Here is a 22,814-nt window from a genome sequence, read left to right as displayed (position 1 = left end):
TTAAGGCATATATGAAAGTATAAGGGTGATTTTTATAATTTATGAGAGTAATTATTCAAGTAGTTGAAAGTTGTATAAATAAGATTTGGTGACATACGGTTGGTCATTTTTTCATGAATTATTGAAATGCATGTGGCACAAAACTTTATTGTTGGGATAATTAGTTTCATTTATTAATATTCACGACTTAATAATAGACTTTGGCTTGGAAGGCAACTTATGAGGTTGTATTAATTGAGTGGAGGTTGATGCATTAAAAGAATATTAACATATAGCTTCAATAATCGAGTCTATACCAACTAAGAGTAATTTCGTTAAATTGAATTAATGACTTAATATGAGTTGGATATGACTTAAATGTTGTTTAGATGTACATTTTTAGAAACAAAAGTAATAATAACTTTGACATACAATTTAAGAGTTTTTTAAAGACTTATGGTAATTGTTTTCGATAAAAGTTTTTTGTTCTTTAGAACAAAAAATAAAAAGCAAAAACAAAAAAACACGTATGACAACCAAAAATTGTTTAAGAGCAAAAACATGGTGTTTTCAAAGAACATTTTTTTAGTTATTTTATATTACTTACACTTATTTTTAGGGTTATTTTAAATAATTATACAAGCACGTAAAATGATTAAAAACATTAGATATAAAAATTATTTTTAAAACATATTTAAAAATATTAAAAATGGGTTAAAAACATTTTAGGTTTCCAAACAAACTTTTGTTCTACAAAACATCAAAAAAAAGTTTTTAAAAAATATTTTTAAAAAATATTTTTTAGAACTATTTTCGAAAACAATTATCAAATCAACCCTTATAACTTAATTTCAATCATTAAAAAAATTTGATAAAATGACATAATTTTTCTAAGTCCTTCTTTGGGTTGTTCATGTATCTTTCCCCACATTTATTTCTCATAATCTCATAAATTTGTTTTAAATTAACACATTAATTATAATTTAATTTATAGTCATTTTAAATACTTAAATATTAAGTTATGCCAATCACACTTGAGCTAAGAGATTAAATTTATTGACTTTATTTATTGGTTTTTTGTTTTTTTTTTATCAGGACTCACTTAAACCCATTTGAACTTATCATTAAGTTTAAATTGAAACATATTTTTAAGCTTAAATGACATGATAATTAGCTAAAATGGAAGAAGGATCAATGATTAAAAAAAAATTGTTATTTATTTTTTAAAAAAAAGAATTTTTAAATTTACTTATTTTTTTATTTTTAAAGACTAATTAAAAATTTTGAAAAAACATAAGTTTTTTTTTTTTCCATATTTTTCATAATAAATCCAACATGAGAAAATAATTTTTTTTAAACATTTTTTAGTTTGTCAAATATCTAATTTCTATAAGAAAATATTTTCAAATATTAAAAAAAGCTTCTAACACTCTAAAATCGCCATCAAACAAACTCTATAGAATTTACAACATTACTACCACCATCATTGAAACACTTCTAGTCCTTCAAAATCAATTTTAATTCTAATAGTTCATTTTAGAGTCATTTTAATAAAGTTAAAATTGTTTTTGAATATTTGAAAGCACTTCTTTACAAAATTAGATATTTGACAAACTTTTTAAAAAAAAATCACTCAAAAATATTATATTAGTGATATTTTTTTTATGACACTATCAAAGTTTTTTTAGGTGGAAATTAAAATGGAAGTGAAAGTCATCAATTCTTAAATGACAATATTGATATTGTAAAAGCTTTATTAAACAATTTTTTTTTTATATTAGATAAAACATAGCTTCTATAAAAAGCAATATTTTTCTACAATTTATATTAAGCTTTTTTTTTTTCCAAATCATAAAATTTTAAAACCAAATTAGCCAAACAAATTTAGAAGCTTTTATTGAATTAGAAAAGAATTGGCTTTTCAAAAGTCAATTTAAACAAGATTTAAGTGATTTTTTTTAAAGAATTAATCGGTTAAAAAGATGAAATAATTCTTAAATTTGTGAATCTAATCATTCTCGTATTTTTATTTGAAAAATAACTCATTATTGACATAAATGTCCTTTATCATTTTAAATATTTACATGTAGGTTTTAAAAAAAATGATTATTTTTACAAAAAGAAAATAGGGAGGATATTATTATCAAAACAAAAAAAATATGATGGAAGGTTAAATTTCCAAAATTTGGTATGACCCTTTTAATCAAATAACCTTTTTTAAAAGCATTTCTACAAACTCATATCCTCACACGCTTTTTTCCCTCGTTACCTAAAATATTTATAAAGATATTTGTAACAATCTTTTTTATTTTATAAGGAAATCTAATATTACAATAATATATCAATTTAGAAAATATTCTATAAAACAATTTTTACAAAAATGAATCTACACTTATTAGGAATTTGGGACAAAATAAAATTGACAATTTATTAATAAATGAAAACTAACAATTTTTCTTTACCTATGTTTGGTTATTGAAAATTTTGAGGAAAAACGTAGGAAAAGGAGAAAAAGAAGAAGAAATTAGAAATAAAATATAAAGTAGATTTAAAGTTAATAAAATATTTCTATATGCTTTTTAAAATTAATTTTATTGATTTTTGTCTTCTTTTTATAAAATTTAAATAATTTAAAAATGTAGGTCTTCACTAATATTAATTACAATTGATTTTTTAAAACCTTTTTATAGTTAATTAAATATGATAAAACCGTTTTTTAATGTTTCTTTTTTCCTTTGAATCAAAGAGAAGGATGGAAGTTGGGAATTTGGTAGATAAATTATTTATTTTTTTAAGAATGTTGTGTTTAAAAAAAAACGAAAATAATTAAACTTTTGTTTTTAAAAATAGTTTTTTGTTATTTAGAATGTAAAACAATGTTTTTTTTTTTTGAGAATTTACTTTGAAAAGAGATCTTTCTTTTTTGGAATAAATGGAAAATTTATTAATAAATAAATAAATAAATAGAGGTTTCCTATGTTTGGCTGGTGAGAATTTTGAGAAAAAATAAAAGGAAAAGAAGAAAATTGGAAGAAAGAAAAGAAACAATAAAAAAATATATATTTATATAAATTGTTTTTATATGTTTTTTAAAACTAATTTCAAAGGATTTTTTTAGGAATAAATAGATAATTTATATATAAAGATTTCCTATGTATGGTTGATGAAAATTTTGAAGAAAAATATAAAGAAAATAAGAAAATCAAAAGAAAAAAATAAATATAAATAAAAAATAATTTTAAAGTTAATAAATTATATATATATGAAAATAAAGTTTTAATTATTTTTCTCTTTCAAATAAAGTCTAAATTTGATGAACATGCGTTATGTTCATAACAGTGGAATTTCCCTTCATAATAACTTACCAAAATTGGTATATATTTGATTTTCTTTTGGTAAGAATTTTCCTTAACATCTTTTAGAACCAAACATATAAATAACTTACTTGCACATAAAAAGTGGTCCTAACAAATCAAAATAAAATTTTAAAATAATTTATATATATATATATATATATATACATAAAAATTGTCAAAAATATGTAACAATCATTTTTAAGTAAAGACACCATAAAATTTAATGTCACTTTCTATCAATTAAAACATTATGACTATGTTTGGTTTTTAAAAAGTACTAAAATAAGAAAAAACATATTGAAGAAAATAATTTTATTACATGTGTGTAAACATAAAATTTTGTCCCCTTTTTATATTAATTTTAAACTCAATTTTAAATCTTGATTATATGTGTTATTTTAGACTCACTCATCTTTTAATTTTTAATTTTCACTATTTTGTAAATTATTTTTTATTTTTATTTAATTTATTTGTTATTATTATTATTATATTATATTATATTATATTTTTATATTTTTATTTTATTTATTTTTTATTTTATTATTTTATTTCACCCACCCACTTTTTCTCTCTCCTCCCGTACCTCCCCTAACCCCCACAACACCACATGCTCCCCCTCACCATTCTTCTATTATTTTTTTATTTCTCTTCTTCCTACCCATTTTCCTCTCCTCTCTTCCCATTTTACCCCTCCACTTTCTCCCTCTTTCTTAGATTCCCCTTCCCCCATTCCCAAGGTAGACTTTTTTTTCTTTTCTCCCTACAGCACTCCCCACTGCCCCCCAATTCGGTTTTTTCCCCAGCTTTTCTCCTTCATCTTCTTCCTCCAAAAAAACCAAACGAGACCACTCTTCGCCCCCTCGGCTGCCCATCTCCCCAGCTCCAGCTCCTTTCTTCCATTTTTATTTATTTATTTATTTGTTTATTTATTTTCTCTTCCCCTTCCTAACTCCGACACGCGCCGACCCTAGATTTTTTTTTTCCTTCTATATTTCTTTTTCTCTCCATCTTCTTCACACTGCCGCACACCCCCTCATTTTTCCTTCCTTCTATTTATTTTTCTTTTTCATTTCTTTTTATTTCCCGTGAAACCTATCTCCATATCCACGGCCAATTAGTCGTCGCCAGCGAGCTACCACAGGCAACTCCATTTCCGACAATCGGGGATCACCTCCCCTTCCACCCATTTTTTCCGACAATCGGTTTTTTTTTTTTTTTTCTTTATTTGATTTTAATAGTGATTATTGTTGAAATTGGACTTGTATGAACTTTATTAATTAGTATGAAATTTGAGTTAATTTGTTATTGGAGAATTAATATGAAATTTGGATTTATTTATTATTTGTTGATTAATTTGAAACTAGTTAATTTGGATTTGTTGTTATATTTTATTTGGTGATTAATTTGGGATATTTGAATTATATCAATTTGTTTATTTGGACTTGGGCTTATTATTAATTTGTTATGTGTTTGGCCTTATTGGATTGGGGTTGAGATGTTATTTTCTTTTGTCATGTATATTATTGATGTCGACTTGTTAATTGATATGAATTTTGGACCCACAATGTGGGTGAGATTTGTTGGATGATTTGAATATTTGATATGAGTTTAACCATTTGAATGATTTAATTTGGACATAAGATAATTATGATATATATTAAATTAGGCTTGAATTATGGAATATTAAATTTAGGCATAATGAGATTTATCTTAATTTATCATGTTTTGAGTTTGATTAATTGAGTTTATATTTTGACTATTAATTTGAGAATTTTATATTAGGATCTACGATATGTGAAATATTTTTGTTGGGTTATATTTGTTTAATTGATGAAATTTATTAGACTAATTTGAAATTTGAATTTAGGCTTGAATAATTATTTTTGACTCTACACGTTTTTAGATATTTACATTTGTGCTATTTTTGTTTTTGCATGGTTATATTCTGCAATTTCTGAATACAAATTTATAACACATGGAGCATGAAATTTCATGAAAGTGAGATTGAAAAAGTTGTAAGAAGACATTGGGTTTCTTGTAAGTTTATTTAGGTATATATTTTATTTCTCATTTTTATTTGATTTTATTTTTATTAGTTCTTGTAAATATTCGTTTGTATATATTTATTAAGTGTGTACAAAGTTGAACATCGAACAAACTAGAAATTTTGTTTAAATGAAATGAAGAATTCAGTAAATATGTTTTAATAAAATAATAATTTTAATTTTTTTAATAAAAAGAAAGTTTTTTATTTATTATGTTTATAAAAATTCTTTTAGAAAAATCCATAAAATTGTTTTTAATAGAATTTGAAAAATTGTTTTTAATAATAATTGTCCAAAAATTTATTTGTTTAATAAAAGTAGTCCAAAAATTGTTTTGTAAATAAAGTTGTCCAAAAAATTAATTTTTAATAAAATTGTCCAAAAAATGTTTTTTTAAATAATTTTTTTAATTAAAATTGAATTAAAAGTCATTTTTAGAAATAGAAAATTTAATTTTTCTTTTTCTTTTTCTTTTTTTAATTAAAAATTCTTTTGCAATAAAATTATTATCAATATTATTATTTTAAATAATTTGTACAAATCATTTTTCTTAAATGAAAACAAATTGAAATACTTTTGTAAATAAAATTGTAAAAATTCATTCCTTTCTAGTTAAGGCAAATGAAAATAATCTTTGTGTCCAAATTGAAATTTAGTAATAAATTCTTTTGATACAATAAGTGTAAATAACTTTTTTGAAAATTAAATACGAATGAAATTAATAACATAAATTGATTCTTTTTTTTTTTTGTAAATAAATAAATTCAAATGATTAATTGAAAATCATTTTTTATAAAATCCTTTGAAATTTCTTGAAATTTTTTTTTATTTTGCATAATCCTTTTGTCATTTATTTTGTGTATTCTTGTAATTAGATTTCATCATTATTTGTGTATATTGATTTTCACTATGATTTGTACATATTCATTTGCATGATTATTTTTCTTGTTATCCATAATTAATTAATTAATTATCACAATTCCCTTAATTTGTTTAATAGAAACCGTATGTATACGGGCTCAGAGGGGTGTTACGGCTCACCACTGTACTTTCCCAATAAGTAACTTGACCCTCGGACCAAGACTCGGTTTTTCACAAACTTGTTTTCCTTTAGGAGTCACAGGTTTTTCTTTCTTATTTTGTTTTTCCCTTAAAATAATTAGCAACTTTCATAGAATAAATAAAAAGCAAGTTTTGCCATCGAGTGGGAACGCATCGAGCGAAAATACGGGGTCCATAGTATGGTTTTCCAAATACGAAGAAAATAAAATATTATCAAAATTTGTTAGAAATTTATCATTTTAAAATTATTTGATGTTTATATAAAGAGAGAAAGAAATAAAAATTATTTGATTTTGGATTTATTTTTTATTTTTATTTATTTCTTCATTCCTTCCACTTTCCTTCCCCTCTCAATTTCCCTCAAATTTTTTAGGAACAAACTTAGCCTAGCTTTATTACTTTCCTTAACTTTTTCACTTTTTTTTTTCCTTTTCCTAATACTTTCATAGAATTAAACACAACATTAAGATGTTGACATTTGGTTTACAAATTATTTCTTTTAAAAAAATAGGGGTGTAACTTGGGTGGGTTAGCCTAACCTAACCCGATGTTAATAAATTGTTAACAATTTATCATACAAAAAATACATAATACCATAATGGATCATAACAGATAGTGTGATCAAGTTTCTCATCTCCCTAACACAATTTTTTCAGGATTACAGGTGTGAAAGAGGCTTGAGTGTAAAAAATAATGTCATGTTTGACAACTATTTTTTATAACAATTTTATGTTCTCTAAAACAAATTTGATAAAAAAAAAAAACATATTTGAGAATTAGAAAATTATTTTCTATTTTCTATTATTAAAAATAAAAATTATGATGTTTTTAAAAAAGATCTTTTAGTTACTTGTAATTTTTTTCACTTGCTTTCTAATGGATATTTAATATATATATATATATATATATATATATATATATATATATATATATATATATATATATGTAAAATGATTAAAAATAAAGCATCATATATTAAAATTATTTTAAAATATATTTAAAAACATTAAAAATAGGTTTAAAAACATTTCAAATTCTCAAACTTTTGTTTTACAAAACATCAAAAAATAATTTTAAAAAATTATTCTCAAAAATTGTGTTTTCAGAACTATTGTTGAAAATAATTACCGAAAAATAATATTTTGGATTTTTTTGGAAATGGCACTTTATTTTTCAAGAAATGATTTCTAAAATAATTTTTTAAAATATGCTTGTAATATGTGTTTATGGATACTAGTTTGGGAATTTTTGTTTAATGTCTTCCGGGAGAATAAGCAAAGAAAATCATTTTTTATATTTGAATTTTTAAGAAAATTAAAAAAAAAATGTTTTCCAAAACAACTAAAAAAATATGTTTATTTGAAAACTTGTCAAACAGGCCTTATATCAATGAAAAATTAAAAAACCAATTTTCTTTCCTAATAGTTGGGCCTAGCCCACTTTCATACCTACGGCCCAATTCACAGACCACCATCTAAAGTGCAGTTTGGTTACTTCACTTTTGGAGTACGGTTTTTGGATCATCTCCCAAGCATTAGTCTCAGATTCTCTCTGCCAACCCTTTTGGTTGCCGAGAAAGTATAGGAAACCGAAAAAAAAGAGATCCATCTAGTCAATTTGGCTGTTAAGATGCTATTCATGTTGGTTGTGCCTTAAAAATGATGCATACCTTTGGGCTTTGCTTCTGCCTCTTTTCAATGAACATCGGCAAGATCTATCCATTCATAGAATATTTTGGGAATCAAATGAATTTTCCAAGGAACATTTTCGACTAAAGACACTCAATCGGAGGCAGAGGTGATGGTGGAAGCGATGGAGACGTTGGAAGATCTGGGACGGAGAGAAAGAGAAGGAAACTTCCTGGGTTGAAAGATAAGGGGGTTTAGGTTGAGATTCATTTCTGGACTTTCACTTCCTCTGCTTTTTCTTAGGTTCAGTTTGCTACTTAAATGCTACATATACATGGCTATAGAAATTGACGACATTCGATGAAACTGCCCCATTTCAAGAAATTCATTAATTAGAAAAGATATTGCAGGAAGGTTCAGGCACTGAGATGTAAATTATGAACAGAAAACTTTCAGAGGAAAATTTCGGCTCGCTCACTGGGGCTGCATTTGCAGTTATCAAGGAGCCATAATTTCCTTCTCCACTACCTCTCACCACCACCGGTGCTCAGCTCTCTAAGTTGCTTCCTTGATTGGAATATGTACAGTGTCCTATCATTTCCTTTTTGCTAAGGATGTTTTTACCAATATCTTATAGGAATTTAAAAAAAAAAAAAAAGCACTGCTCCAGTCCAAATGATGAGATATAAACCAAAACCCTGGTTTGTAGGATTCTAAGAAGTGATACGAGACGAGATCGTGATTATTGAAATTGAGATAGAGAAACATAGATGGCTTACACTTGTATATTACTTGATAGATCTTTGAGAACACGACCAATCCTTGTCTTCCATTTTGCACTCAGAGCTTCACTTCTCTATCAAAAATCCAACTGAAAGGAATGGTGGGTGCTTGCTTAGCCTTTTCTTGAGCTCTCTCCTCCAGTGTTCTCAATCTTTTAGCTAACCCACAAACATAATCCTGAGCTTTTCGCCCCTCACTAGAAAGCCCAGTTAGCTTTTCCACATTCCATCTCTCCACAAAGAATTCTAAGTTATCAACATAGTCCTTGGCAGTATACACACCAAGCCGCTGAGCAACTGCTGAGAAGTGTTCAAAAAGGTCGTCATCACATCCATCATACATCAAGAGGGCCGGCATGGTGATTTTCTTCCTCATCCTGTCTGCAAAAGCCAAGACAGTTCCATTGGGATCAATCTCAAAGAGCTTTTCCACTATCTTGGTGTAGGCAGTTTCATGGCGCTTCTCATCTGAGGCTATTATGCCACATATTTGAGCCAAGCTCTTGTCCCCATGTTGCTTGGCGAGCCTGGCAGTATTGCCATGGGATATGAAGGTTGCCCTTTCTTGAAATGAAGTATAGATGAATAAAAGGTACGGATTGTTTTCCGTCTGGAAATCCTATGAAAAGATGGAGAAAAAGAACATGAGTTCAAGAACTAGTGAAGATTGTGACTGACTTTAGAAAAAACCGAGTACTAAAGAAACTAGTGAAAATATCTTCACCATAGAAGAAGACCCAACCAAAAGGAAAGAAAAACACGATTTGATTTGATGTTTGTATCTAATCGTTTTAAAGATGTTTTCCCAAAACCCAGCTGACTGATTACAAGTCCTGAAATTTTAGACCTGGTTTCTTGTCAGCTACATCAGGCAAGTGTTATGTAATGTGTATCAATTTCAAATCCACCTTACGTCTTACCAAAATCTGTCACTATATTGTGGTTTTGGAGATAAAACAGTAAAAAAGTATGCAGCAAGAATCTCACCATTCCAGCCCTAATCAAATACTGGATCGTCTTCTCAATTTGTTTCATGTCTACTCTTCCAGACAGATAGAGATACTTATTAAGAAGGTCACCGTGCCTGTTCTCTTCAGCGGTCCATGCCCTTGTCCAAGTTGCCCAAGAAGTGGGGCTTGCACCTGTTTCATCACGAATTCCATCAGTGGTATTGAACAGTGTTTGGTAAGTTGGAAGGGCTTCTTCAGTGATCATATCTCCAACCAAAACGACAAAGTAGTCATCCGGGATCCCCTTTGCTCTCTCCTTTAGCTCCTCGACTCGCTCATGAAATCCATCAGAAGCAGGATCAGGCAGAAAATCCTGAGGTTGCCAACATTTCTCAACTGGCTTCAGGTGAATTAAAACGTTCTCCTCAACCCAATTCTCCATGGATTTGAAAATCTCAATCTTGTGTGGTGGCATTGAGTGGGTTACTTGCACCTTGCGAGGAGAGCTAGAAGTCTTCTTTGTATACTTAATCTCCCTACATTAAACAGAAGAAATTTGGATTAGGTACTTACAATTCGGATCCGTCTTTTCACAAGGGTTAGACACTACTGGTTAGGATAAACAATGAACATAGGCACTAGCCATTTTCTACTAGATGGTATGAACATTCCGTAAACTTTTGTAAGTGAAGAACACACTCACCTGGACACAGAGCGGTGCATGGAGGCCATGGAGAATTTGGGAGATGTATGATAACCCATTTGCAGGAAAGTAAAAGAAAGCAAGGGAGTCAAATTGAGTGCCATTTTCTGACTTCACTTCCGTGTAATCTGGACGAGAGACTTGGATGCTAAATATATATATATAGAAATGGATGTTCTTGGGTGGATTTAGACATATGGAAAGGCAACTTGGAGGAGAAAACCCTCATAAGAGCAAGTTGTTTAGATAAAAACCCTTGAAAACCTATTATGCTTCCTTGTTGGAGTTTTAGGGCAAAATAGCCCTTTTTATAGAAAAATATATAAGGTTTAGAAATATTTTGTTAAAAGGGATGAAATAATCTCTAAATCGGAAATCTAACATTTCTCATGTTTTTATTGAAAAAGTAACTCATTTTCGACATAAATGTTTCTTTCTATTTTAAGTATTTATATATAGGTTTTAAAAGAAATGATTATTTTTACTAGAAAATAATGGGGACATTTTTATTCAAATGATGCCAAAAAAGGGTGAAAGGTTAAATTTCAAAATTTGGGTTTTGAGAGACCCTTTTAATCAAATAATCTGGTTTAGAAATATTTGGTTAAAAGGGATAAAATAATCCACAAATCGGAAATCTAACTCTTCCCATATTTTTTCTAGAAATCTAACCCTAAGGTTTAACTTTTTTGCAAAACTTATGTTCAAACTACTCTCTATATTGCCACATAGGAGCCATGTTATAAAAAAAAAAAAAAATTCAAAATTTTAGTTAAAGTCTCAATTGTCGACTAATGCTTCATTTTTAACTAAAGCCATAATTGGCAATGGAGGCTTTAATTTTTTTTTTCTTACTTTAAAATTTAATTAAAAAAATATTAAATTAGAAATTATTGTTAAAATTAAAAATATATACTTAAATAATAAAAAAAATTATATATTTAAACTTAAATATCTAATATTACTTCAATAAAGATAAATTGGTAAATATAATAATAAATAAATATTTTATTTTTCAATAAATTAATAAACTTAAAATCATAAAGTTACACGACATATAAATAAGATATAAAATTATATAATTTATTAATTTAAGTTATATCACATGTAGTACCTACTACAATAAGGGACTAACGTTCTTTTTTCCCACTATATAAATATTTACTAGGTATTTTTTGTGACTTTGATGAAAGTACTAAAAATTACATTTTGTAGTATATTTTTTCTAATTACTTTCATTAACTAATTTTGAAATGTATCTTCAAGGCATATATGTCATGTGTGTACATATAATAGTCTTTTTTTTTTTACATAAAATTATAAACATGTGTTTTAAAATAATAAAAAATCTATATATAGAAACTTAGTATACTATTATTTCAATAAAGATAAATTTGTCAAAATACAAATAAATTAATATCTTAAAAATACAACAAAATAAATGTTTTAAATTAACAAATTATATAATTTTATATCTTATTCATATGTCATATAACTTTATTATTTTAAGATTATTAATTTATTGATAATTATTATTATATTTATCAATTTATCTTTATTGAAGTTATATTAAATCTTTAAGTTTAAATATATAATTTATTATAATTAAAGTATAGATTTTAAATTTCAGCAATAATTTGTAATTTAATATTTTTAATTAAATTTTAAACTTTAAAAAAAAAAAATATTCAACAGAAGCCTCAATAGTCTCACTTACAAATTACGGTTTTAGTTAAAAAAAAAATAAAGTCCCACTTGATAACTGAGGTTTCAACTTAAATTTTGAAAAGAAAAATATCTTTTATGGCATGACTGTTATATGGCAATGAAGTCCCACTTGATAATTGAGGTTTCAACTTAATTGCTAATCTACTAATGCTATGCATATTTTAACAAAATTATTTTCTCTGAGACATATAGTTAGAAAACATTGTTCTATTCTAAAGAATCAAAAACCGTTTTCAAGAATCATTGCTAAATGTGTTCCTAAATTCAAGAAGAAGAAAAAAAAATTTCAAACATTAAAATTACTGCTACAAAACAATTCACTGTGTTTTTAATTCCTTTTAAAATTACTACCTAATAGGCTCCAAACACTTCTAATAGTACTCTAATAAATTCCACCATCACCAATATTCAACTACCATCCACCCCACGTTTTGTCTTCGTCGCCATCAAGGCCCTTTTTTACTCCTCTAGAGTAAAAAGGCTTTGCAACTTTACCACCATCACCATGCTCAACACTAAAGATAGAGATATTGTGTGTATGTTTCTATCGTAGTTGTCTATTTATTTTTTCAATCATTATATGATATGTTTGTCTATGTTTCAATCCTAAGAACTTATTCATCTTTGAAACTAGTGTAGGGTTGATGTTGTTTTTTATTTTTATTTTTTTTTTTAAAAAAACCCTTAGAGATGAATTAAGGCAGATATGAAAGTATTTTATAATTTATGAGAGTAATTATTGAAGTAGTTGAAGCTTGTATAAATAAGATTTGGTTGACATAAAGTTGGTCATTTTTCATGAATTATCGAAATTGGCATGTGGCATAAGACTTTATTGTTGGGATTAGTTCCATTTATTAACATTCAAGACTCAACAATAGACTTTGGCTTGAAAGGCCACGTATGAGGTCGTATTAATTGAGTGGAGGTTGATGCATTAAAAGAATATTAACATATGGCTTCAATAATTGAGTCGATACCAACTAAGTTGGATATGACTTAATATGACTTAATATGAGTTCGATATGACTTAAATATTATTTAGATGGACTTCTTCAATTTTATTTTTAGAAACAAAAATAATATCAATTTTGACATACGATTTAAAAACCTATTTGATAATGATTTTAAGAAGCGTTTTTAATATTTTTAATACTTGAAAATTTTTATCATAAATGTTATGCTAGAAACGCTTTTTACAATCTCTTAAACGCACTTTAAGAATTTTTAGAGACTTATTTTAAAAATAAGATAGTTTTTAAAAAATGTAGAAATTTTAAAAGTGATTTTTTAAAAACATAAGATTTTACTTTTCATGTAAGAGCTCTTATTTTAAAAATAAAAATTGAAAATGTGTTCAAAAACAATTAATAAGTTAATTTCAATCATTAAAAATATTTGATAAAATGGCATAATATTGCAATTTAAAGCTAAATATAACTTTAAATAATAAGTTAAAATAAATATTTTTTTTCTAAATCCTAACTATTGTTCACCGAGTTTGTTCTTGTATCTTCTCCCCATATTTATTTCTCATAATCTCATAAATTAGTTTTTTAATTAATACATTAATTATAATTTAATCAGAGATTAAACTTATTGACTTTATTTATTGGTTTTTTTTTTTTCAGGACTCACTTAAACCCATTTCAAATTATTATTAAGTTAAAATTGAACACATATTTTTAAGCTTAAATGACACGATAATTAGCTAAAATGGAAGAAGGATAAAAGAGTAAGAAAAAATTGTTATTGATTTTAAAAAAAAAAAATTCAAAATAATTTACTTATTTTTTATATTTTTTTAGAATAATTAAATAATTTGAGAAGACACAAGTTTTTAATTGATTTTTTTTCTTCATATTTTTCATAATAAATCAAACATGAAAAAATAATTTTTAAAACATTTTTTGAGTTTGTCAAACATCTAATTTCTATAAGAAAGTATTTTCAAATATTAAAAAACGTTTCTAACACTCTAAAATCACTATCAAACAAGCCCGATATAACTTATAACATTGCTATTACCATCATCAAAACATTTCTAATTCTCTCAAAGTCAATTTTAAGTCCAATAGGTCATTTTAGAGTGATTTTAATAAAGTTAAAAGTGTTTTTGAATATTTGAAAACATGTCTTTACAAAATTAGATGTTTGAAAATTTTTTTAAAATATAAAAAATCACTCAAAATATTATTTCAATTTTTCTTTTTATGAAATCATTTTTAAATGACAATATTGATATTGTAAAAGCTTTATTAAACATAAATAATTTTTTGTATTAGATAAAATAAAAGTTAAAACATAGCTTCTATAAAAAGCAATATTTTTCTACCTTTTATATTAAGCTTTTTTTTATTAAAAAAAAATCTTTTATTGAATTGAAAAATAATTGGCTTTTCAAAAGTCCATTTAAATAAGGTTTAAGTGATTTTTTTTTTATTTTTAAGAATTAATTAGTTAAAAAAGATGAAATAACCCCAAATTTATGAATCTAATTATTCTTATATTTTTATTTGAAAAATAACTCATTATTGACATAAATGTATTTTATTATTTTAAATATTTCATGTAGGTTTTAAAAGAAACAATCATTTTTATAAGAAAATAGGGAGGACATTTTTATCAAAAAAAAAAAAAAACTGATGTTTTTTTGGAATTATAGGTGGGTAGGAGGCTTGAGTGTAAAAAAAATAAGACCTTATTTGACAATTATTTTTTATAACAGTTTTATGTTCTCAAAAAAAAAAAAAAAAAAACTTTGAGAATCAAAAAATAATTTTCTATTTTTTATTCTTAAAAATAAAAAATATGATGTTTTTAAATAGCATCTTTTAATTCTTATTTCAGTCTTTTTAAATAAAGTACTAAATATAAAAATTATTTTTAAAACATATTTAAAAATTTTAAAAATATGTTAAAAACATTTCAAACTTCCAAACTTTTGTTTTACAAATCATCGTAAAACAATTTTAAAATATTATTCTAAAAAATTATGTTTTCAAAACCATTGTTGAAGGATGTTTTTGGAAACGACACTTTATTTTTCTAAGAAATGATTTTTAAAATATGCTTGTAATATATATTTATGGATACTAGGTTGGGAATTTTTGTTTAATGCCTTCCCGGAGAATAAGCAAAGAAAATCATTTTTTTATATTTGAATTTTCAAAAAAAAAAAAATGTTTTCCGTTATAGTTGGGCCTAGCCCACTTTCATACCTACGGCCCAATTCACAGACCACCATCTAAAGTGCAGTATAGTTGTTTTGAATTTTTTGGATCATCTCCCAAGCATTAGTCTCAGATTCTGTGTGTTTGTTTTTCTATCATTTTCTTGGAAACCAATCATAGGGTTGCCGTAGCCAATTATCAGAGCGAGAGCGTTGCTTATCATCTAATGACGCAATTATTTGCATTGAAGGTTGGCCTTGTACAAATCAGCGAACAAGTTGCTGCCTTCACTTTCCCCTATTCTCCCAACTCATTTGGTTGCCGAGAAAATATAGGAAACCGAAAAAAGAAAAAACAAAAAAAAAAAGATTCATGTGGTCAATTTGGCTGTTTGGCTGCTATTCATGTTGGTTGTGCCTTAAAAATGATGCATACTTTTGGCCTTTGCTTCCTCCTGTTTTCAATGAACATCGGTAAGATCTATCCACTCATAGAATATTTTGAGAATCAAATGAATTTTTAAAGGAACATTTCGACGAAAGACACTCACTCGGAGGCAGAGGTGATGGTGGAAGCGATGGAGACGTTGGAAGATCTGGGACGGAGAGAAAGAGAAGGAAACTTCCCGGGTTGAAAGGTAAGGGGGTTTTGGTTGAGATTCATTTCTGGACTTTCACTTCCTCTGCTTTTTCTTAGGTTCAGTTTGCTACTGAGATGCTACATATACATGGCTATAGAAATTGATGACATTCGATGAAACTGCCCCATTTCAAGAAATTCATTAATTAGAAAAGATATTGCAGAAGGGTTCAGGCACTGAGAAGTAAACTATTATCAGAAAACTTTCAGAGGAAAATTTTGGCGAAGTCCTATCTACGAATGCTGTGGGTCACTCGCTATCCTCTTTGCTTTTCCTATTACCGAATCGACCCTTTTTTGGGTCGGAGCAGAGCGCTAGCTTTTGGCTCTAAATTATGAACAGAAAACTTTTAGAGAAAAAGCTTTGGCTCATTCCCCGGGGCTACATTTGCATGAAGAAAATTTAAACAGCATAGGATCACATGTTGATATTTAAGCATGCATTGAACGGCAAAAACGGAAACGTTCACCTTGGTTAATTCCGTGAAAGATCATTTCTTCCTCTTTTCTGGTATTCAGGAAACTCCTCCAGTGCTTGATGGTGCGAGAATTACGGGTTAATGAACTCTTCCCTTCTACACCCAGATTCAGTCCAAAACGTTCACCTTGGTTAATTTCGTGAAGGTCATTTCTTCCTCTTTTCTGGTATTCAGGAAACTCCTCCAGTGCTTGATGGTGCGAGAATTACGGGTTAATGAACTCTTCCCTTCTACACCCAGATTCAGTCCAAAACGAGAGTGCATGCTCTCTTTCAGCCAAAGGAGGAAGGAGCAGGGAGCCATCCAGCAAGAGAGCCCTTCCTTTTCTTTTATATATATATATATCACACACATTATTTGGACCACCACTTGACTTAATGGGCTAGTCAAGTGAATTAGGGTGAGCCCATAAAAAAATCAAGCAACAATATGTGTCCAGTCCCATTATGGACCACAATGCAAAAAATAAATAACACTGATTTATGACATTATTAAATTGATTATGTAAGTCCACACATAAAAATTCCAACAATCTCCCACTTGGATTACATAATCAAACATTACAACATACACATAATCATAAATCAATGTCCCATAGAATCTCATCAAAATAAATAATCAAAAGCAATCATATATGCTTCATTGCTTGATTCATAGGGAAATATACAATAGTAGCAATCCTTCCAACAATACCATAATATTACAATACCAAAAAATGGCTCCCACTAACTTAATACAACCTATGCTTCCAACAACCCCATTTGAGATACATGTTCATGAAACACAACTATGGGTAAGTCTTTTGTTAGTGGATCCGCCAACATACCTTTTGTTGACATGTATTCAATATCAATAAGAGACTCTGCCACTTTCTCCTTAACAAAATAGAACTTTACATCAATATGTTTGGAGCGAGAAGTACTCCCAGCGTTCTTAGAGAAAGTAATAGCTACGGAATTATCACAAAATAATTTCAACGGTCTAGAAATGGAGTCAACAACTCCCAAAGCTGAAATAAAATTCCGCATCCATACAGCATAACAACAAGCCTCATAACATGCCACATACTCTGCCTCCATAGTTGAGGATGCTGTAAGTGTCTGCTTGACACTTTTCCAAGATATAGCTCCTCCTGCCATCACAAAAATATAGCCCGTAGTGGACTTCTTATCATCTATGCAGCCAGCAAAATCAGCATCACAAAACCCAACTACATCAAGTAAGCTAGTGCGCTGATATGTCAACATTAAGTCCTTAGTTCCTTGCAAATACCTAAGGACCTTCTTAGCTGCTTTCCAATGTTGACTCCCAGGATTGCTCAAGTACCTTCCCAACACAATTGGCGCTTTAGTAGATTTACAGTTGTGCATATTGAACCTCTTCAATATTTTTTCAATATAGGCTCTTTGAGACAATTTAAGCACTCCATTAGCCCTATCACGAAGAATCTTTATGCCCAAGACATAAGAAGCCTCACCAAGATCCTTCATGTCAAAATGGGTTGACAACATGTGCTTTGTCTCAATCAACAAGTCAGGATCATTTGATGCGAGTAGTATATCATCAACATATAAAACAAGAAATATGTAACTACTCCCACTGACCCTCAAAGCCCAGTCCAAAATGTGCATAGGCATATGCACATTGAAAGACTCAAAACATTCCTCAAAATTATTCCAGTAAGAGGTTTGATGGTAGACAATTGCAGAGTAATACCAGGATTGCTAGTAGCTGGAAAATAGCAAAATTAAGCAATATGCATGTTACTACAAAATCATGCATTTGCTAGTTTCCATAATTTCTCAATTTAGCAATAGCTTAGAATTTTGAAAATTCCACGGTGGTAAGGACAACTAATTAAATATTACAACCAAGATGTACTAATTTTATTACCGAAAGGGCAAAGAAAATTAGTACGGTTCATAATATAAAATTAATTTCCTTCACCAATCCAAGCATCCTACCAAATATTATGATCATCGATAGGACAATCACAATACTCGTATGGACCTTAGTTATCACAATAATAAAACAATCAAAAGAGGAAGATAAAATATTTCAACAAAGACAATTTGACACATATAGGATCACGATAGGCAACCACACATATGTTCACAATTGTCATGAATAAAATTCAAAATATCTTAATTTTCACAATTTGACACACTTGGAATTGCGATAGGCAATCACACAGTGTGCTTCATTGCCTCAATAAATTGAAATATTAAACAAAATTGATATAGGACAACATTATTGATATAAGGAAAAAATATACCATAAAGAACAATAATAATAATAATTGTCCCAATAAAGTCAAATTTAACAAATGCATAATAATTCTAGCATATGCACAATCAATCCAAGAATACCAAGGCAACAAAAAAAAAAAAAAAACGCTTAGATTTCCATCCTCAAACATCAAACCTTCAATCTAATCCCAAAATTTGCACAAAAATCGCATAATAGGAAGAACCAAAGCAAGCCCTAATTCTCGAAATCCCACCAAACAAGCTCCAAAAATCAAATAAAATGATGGGTTTTGCTCCAAACAATATTCTCTACAAGTTTCCAACAACAATCGGGCTTGAAAATAGAGAATCAACATCAAACGAGAAATAAAATTCCAAAAAAATGGCTTCCACAACAGAAAACGGGAAACCCAAAAATGCAGCTCAAATGTCAACCATGATTGCTCTAATACCAATTGAAGAAAATTTAAATAGCATAGGATCACATGTTGACATTTAAGCATGCATTGAACGGCAAAAACGGAAACGTTCACCTTGGTTAATTCCGTGAAAGGCCATTTCTTCCTCTTTTCTGGTATTCAGGAAACTCCTCCAGTGCTTGATGGTGCGAGAATTACGGGTTAATGAACTCTTCCCTTCTACACCCAGATTCAGTCCAAAACGAGAGTGCTTGCTCTCTTTCAGCCAAAGGAGGAAGGAGCAGGGAGCCATCCAGCAAGAGAGCCCTTCCTTTTCTTTTATATATATATATCACACACATTATTTGGACCACCACTTGACTTAATGGGCCAGTCAAGTGAATTAGGGTGAGCCCATAAAAAAATCAAGCAACAATATGTGTACAGTCCCATTATGGACCACAATGCAAAAAATAAATAACACTGATTTATGACATTATTAAATTGATTATGTAAGTCCATACATAAAAATTCCAACAGTGCATTCATTAAGGAGCCATAATTTCCTTCTCCACTACCACCCACGTGCTGAGCTTTCTAAGCCGCTTCCTAGATTGTAATATGTACTGTAAAGACCCATTTTAAATTGGGGTTACTGGTTTTATTTTGGGTATTTTTAGATAGGCCAAGTTTGGTAATTGTTGCTTGATTTTATTCCCAGATTTTTGCAATGACTCTTATGTATAAAGGGGCTGATCCTTTTGGTAGGGATTATGAGAAGATTATCCAATAAAAAGTTCCATTTTTTTAGTCAATTTTGTGTCTTTTTTTTCCTGGCTGTTTCATTGGTATCAGAGCTACAACCTGGTATAAGTAATGGTGGATGGAACTAGAGGATCCCGTAAAGTGATTGAAGGAGACCTCAGATCAACAATCATCAGAGCTTTGATACCATCCACCATTACTTGGTGCCTGGTTGTCGCTTTGATACCAATGAAACAGCTAGGAAGAAGAAGACACGTTGACTAAAACAATAAAACTTTCTATTGGATAATCTTCTCATAATCCCCCTGGCAAAAGAATCAGTCCCTTTATACCTAAGAGTCATTGACTCAGCAAAAAATAAAAGCAAAGCAAAAATCACGGAACAAAATCAAGCAACAATTGCCAAACTTGGGCTTATTCAAAAATACCCAAAATAAAACCAGTTTAAAATGGGTTGTTAGATGTATAGTGTCCTATCATTTCCTTTTTGCTAAGGATGCTTTTACCAATGTCCTATAGTGAAAAAAAAAAAAATGGCACTGCTCGAGTTTGTAGCATTCTAAGAAGTGAAATGAGATGAGATCGTGATTATTGAAATTGAGATAGAGAAACATAGATGCCTTACACTTGTATATTACTGGATAGATCTTTGAGAACACGACCTAGAAACTACATATAGTGACTCCATTTTGTCCTCAGAGCTCCACTTCTCTATCAAAAATCCAACTGAAAGGAATGGTGGGTGCTTGCTTAGCCCTTTCTTGAGCTCTCTCCTCCAGCTTTCTCAATCTTTAAGCTAACCCACAAACATAGTCCCGAGCTTTTTGCCCCTCACTAGAAAGCCCAGTTAGCTTTTCCACACTCCACCTCTCCACAAAGAATTCTAAGATATCAACATAGTCCTTAGCAGCATACACACCAAGCCACTGAGCAACTGCTAAGAAGTGTTCAAAAAGGTCGTCATCACAGCCATCATACATCAAGAGGCCCGGCATGGAGATGAATGATAACCCATTTGCAGGAAAGTAAAAGAAAGCAAGGGATTCAAATTGAAAACCATTTTCTGACTTCACTTGTACTCTGGAGAGACTTGGATGCTAAATATATATATAGATAGTCCTTATATATAGAAATGGATGTTCTTGGGATTCAATGAGACTGAAGTAAACTCATTAACTAGTGAAGAAGACCCCTTGGGTGGATTTAGACATATGGAAAAGCAACGTGGAGGAGAAAACCCTCATAAGAACAAGTGGTGTCTAGATAAAGCCAAAGCTCACTGGGATACATGTCTTTCCCTAAGAGCATTCATCAGTTCATTCAGATGCCTTAGACTTCATTACTAAGGAGTTTATTCGGTCCCCCAAAGGATCTGTCATTCATTCAGTATACTAAGTAGCAACTAGGATATGCAGACTCCCTTGTGAAGGCCTAATGGAAGTGTTGGTGATTTCATCTCAAGATGGAGGGATCACCACTGTACAAAGCCGAGTCGATAGCTGATAGACAGCAGAGATAGTACTGTAATGATGTACCTCTCATCTTGCTTCTTCATAGACGTTTTAATCAAATTCTATGCATATTTTCTTCTCTGAATTCAGATCAGTCCTGGAAAATCCTTCTTTTTAATTGCTAATCTGCTACTGCTTAAAAATATTTTCTTCTTTTCAAAATATTTTCCATTATTCTTAATTATTCTTTAAATACTCTAGAAAATAATTTGAAAAGGCATGAGTTTTTAATTGATTTTTTTTTCATATTTTTCATAATAAATTAAACATAAGAAAATAATTTTTTTAAAACATGTTTAAGTTTGTCAAACATCTAATTTCTATAAGAAAGTATTTTCAAATAATAAAAAATGCTTCTAACACTGTAAAATCACCATCAAATAAACTTTATAGAATATACAACATCGCTACCATCATCATTGAAACACTTCTAATCCTCTCAAAATCAATTTTAATTCCAATAGTTCATTTTAGAGTGGTTTTAATAAAGTTAAAAGTGCTTTTGAATATTTGAAAGCACTTCGCAAAATTAGATGTTTGAAAAACTTTTAAAAATATAAAAAAATCACTCAAAATGTTATTTTAGAAATATTTTTATTTTATGTAATAGTTTATAAAAGAACATCATCAAAGTTTTTTAAAATGACAATGTTGATATAGTAAAAGCTTTATTAAACTTTTTTTTTTGTATTAGATAAAACATAACTTCTATAAAAAGCAATATTTTTTTACCTTTTATATTAAACTTTTTTTAAAATCATAAAATTTTTAGACCAAATTTGCCAAACAAATTTACAAGCTTTTATTGAATTTTTTTATAAAAAAAAAATGGTTTTTCAAAAGTCAATCTAAACAAGGTTTAAATGAGTTTTTCCTTTCTAAGAATTAATTAGTTAAAGAGGATGAAATAATCTTCAAATTTATGAATTTAACTCTTTTTATATTTTACTTGTGTATATATATATACTTTTTTCTGAAATCAATTTAAAAGAAATTAAGGATTCATTTGATAATTATTTTCAAAAACAGTTTTTGAAAATTATTTTTTAATATTTTATAAAACAAAACGTGCTTGGAAATTTAAAATGTGATACTGAATTAACTAAGGTAGGTCCAGGATTCTTTTTGGAAAAGGGAGAGAAGTAGGGGTGGGTGGTGAGTATGGTGAAAGAAAGCGACCGGTTGAGGAAGACACGACCCTGCTACTGTGCTGCGCTGCGTCCTAACCCTCTTAAGTCGCACCCGGCCGGGGCAGACCGGTCTAAATGAACCTCCATCTAGGCTTCCCACCGGCTATTCTTATTCAATTCAATATTCTTCAAATAAATAATTAAAATATATTTTCAAAAATACCTCATCCAAAAGTA

At 28.6% G+C, this 22,814-nt stretch overlaps 1 protein-coding gene across 2 annotated transcripts; it reads right to left on the bottom strand.

Annotated features, from left to right (window-relative positions):
• Positions 1-8,779: 8,779 nt before the first annotated feature.
• Positions 8,780-16,069, bottom strand: LOC117913967 (stearoyl-[acyl-carrier-protein] 9-desaturase, chloroplastic-like). Of its 2 annotated transcripts, XM_034829107.1 has the most exons (4): positions 15,996-16,069; positions 10,506-10,556; positions 9,840-10,338; positions 8,780-9,471 (listed from the first exon to the last, which is right to left on the bottom strand). In XM_034829107.1, exons 1-4 carry the CDS (start codon positions 16,067-16,069, stop codon positions 8,911-8,913), a joined length of 1,185 nt encoding a protein of 394 aa, XP_034684998.1. In that variant the 3' UTR covers positions 8,780-8,910. The 2 variants fall into 2 exon arrangements, with proteins under 2 accessions (XP_034684998.1, XP_034684997.1); XM_034829106.1 differs by lacking the exon at positions 15,996-16,069 and having other exon boundaries at positions 10,506-10,724.
• Between the last annotated feature and the right edge of the window lie 6,745 nt (positions 16,070-22,814).

The sequence above is a fragment of the Vitis riparia genome, chromosome 5, assembly GCF_004353265.1.
Source record: "Vitis riparia cultivar Riparia Gloire de Montpellier isolate 1030 chromosome 5, EGFV_Vit.rip_1.0, whole genome shotgun sequence".
Taxonomy (NCBI): Eukaryota; Viridiplantae; Streptophyta; class Magnoliopsida; order Vitales; family Vitaceae; genus Vitis; species Vitis riparia.
Note: the sequence above shows the minus strand (reverse complement) of the source record. Positions and strands in the feature narration are given on the sequence as shown.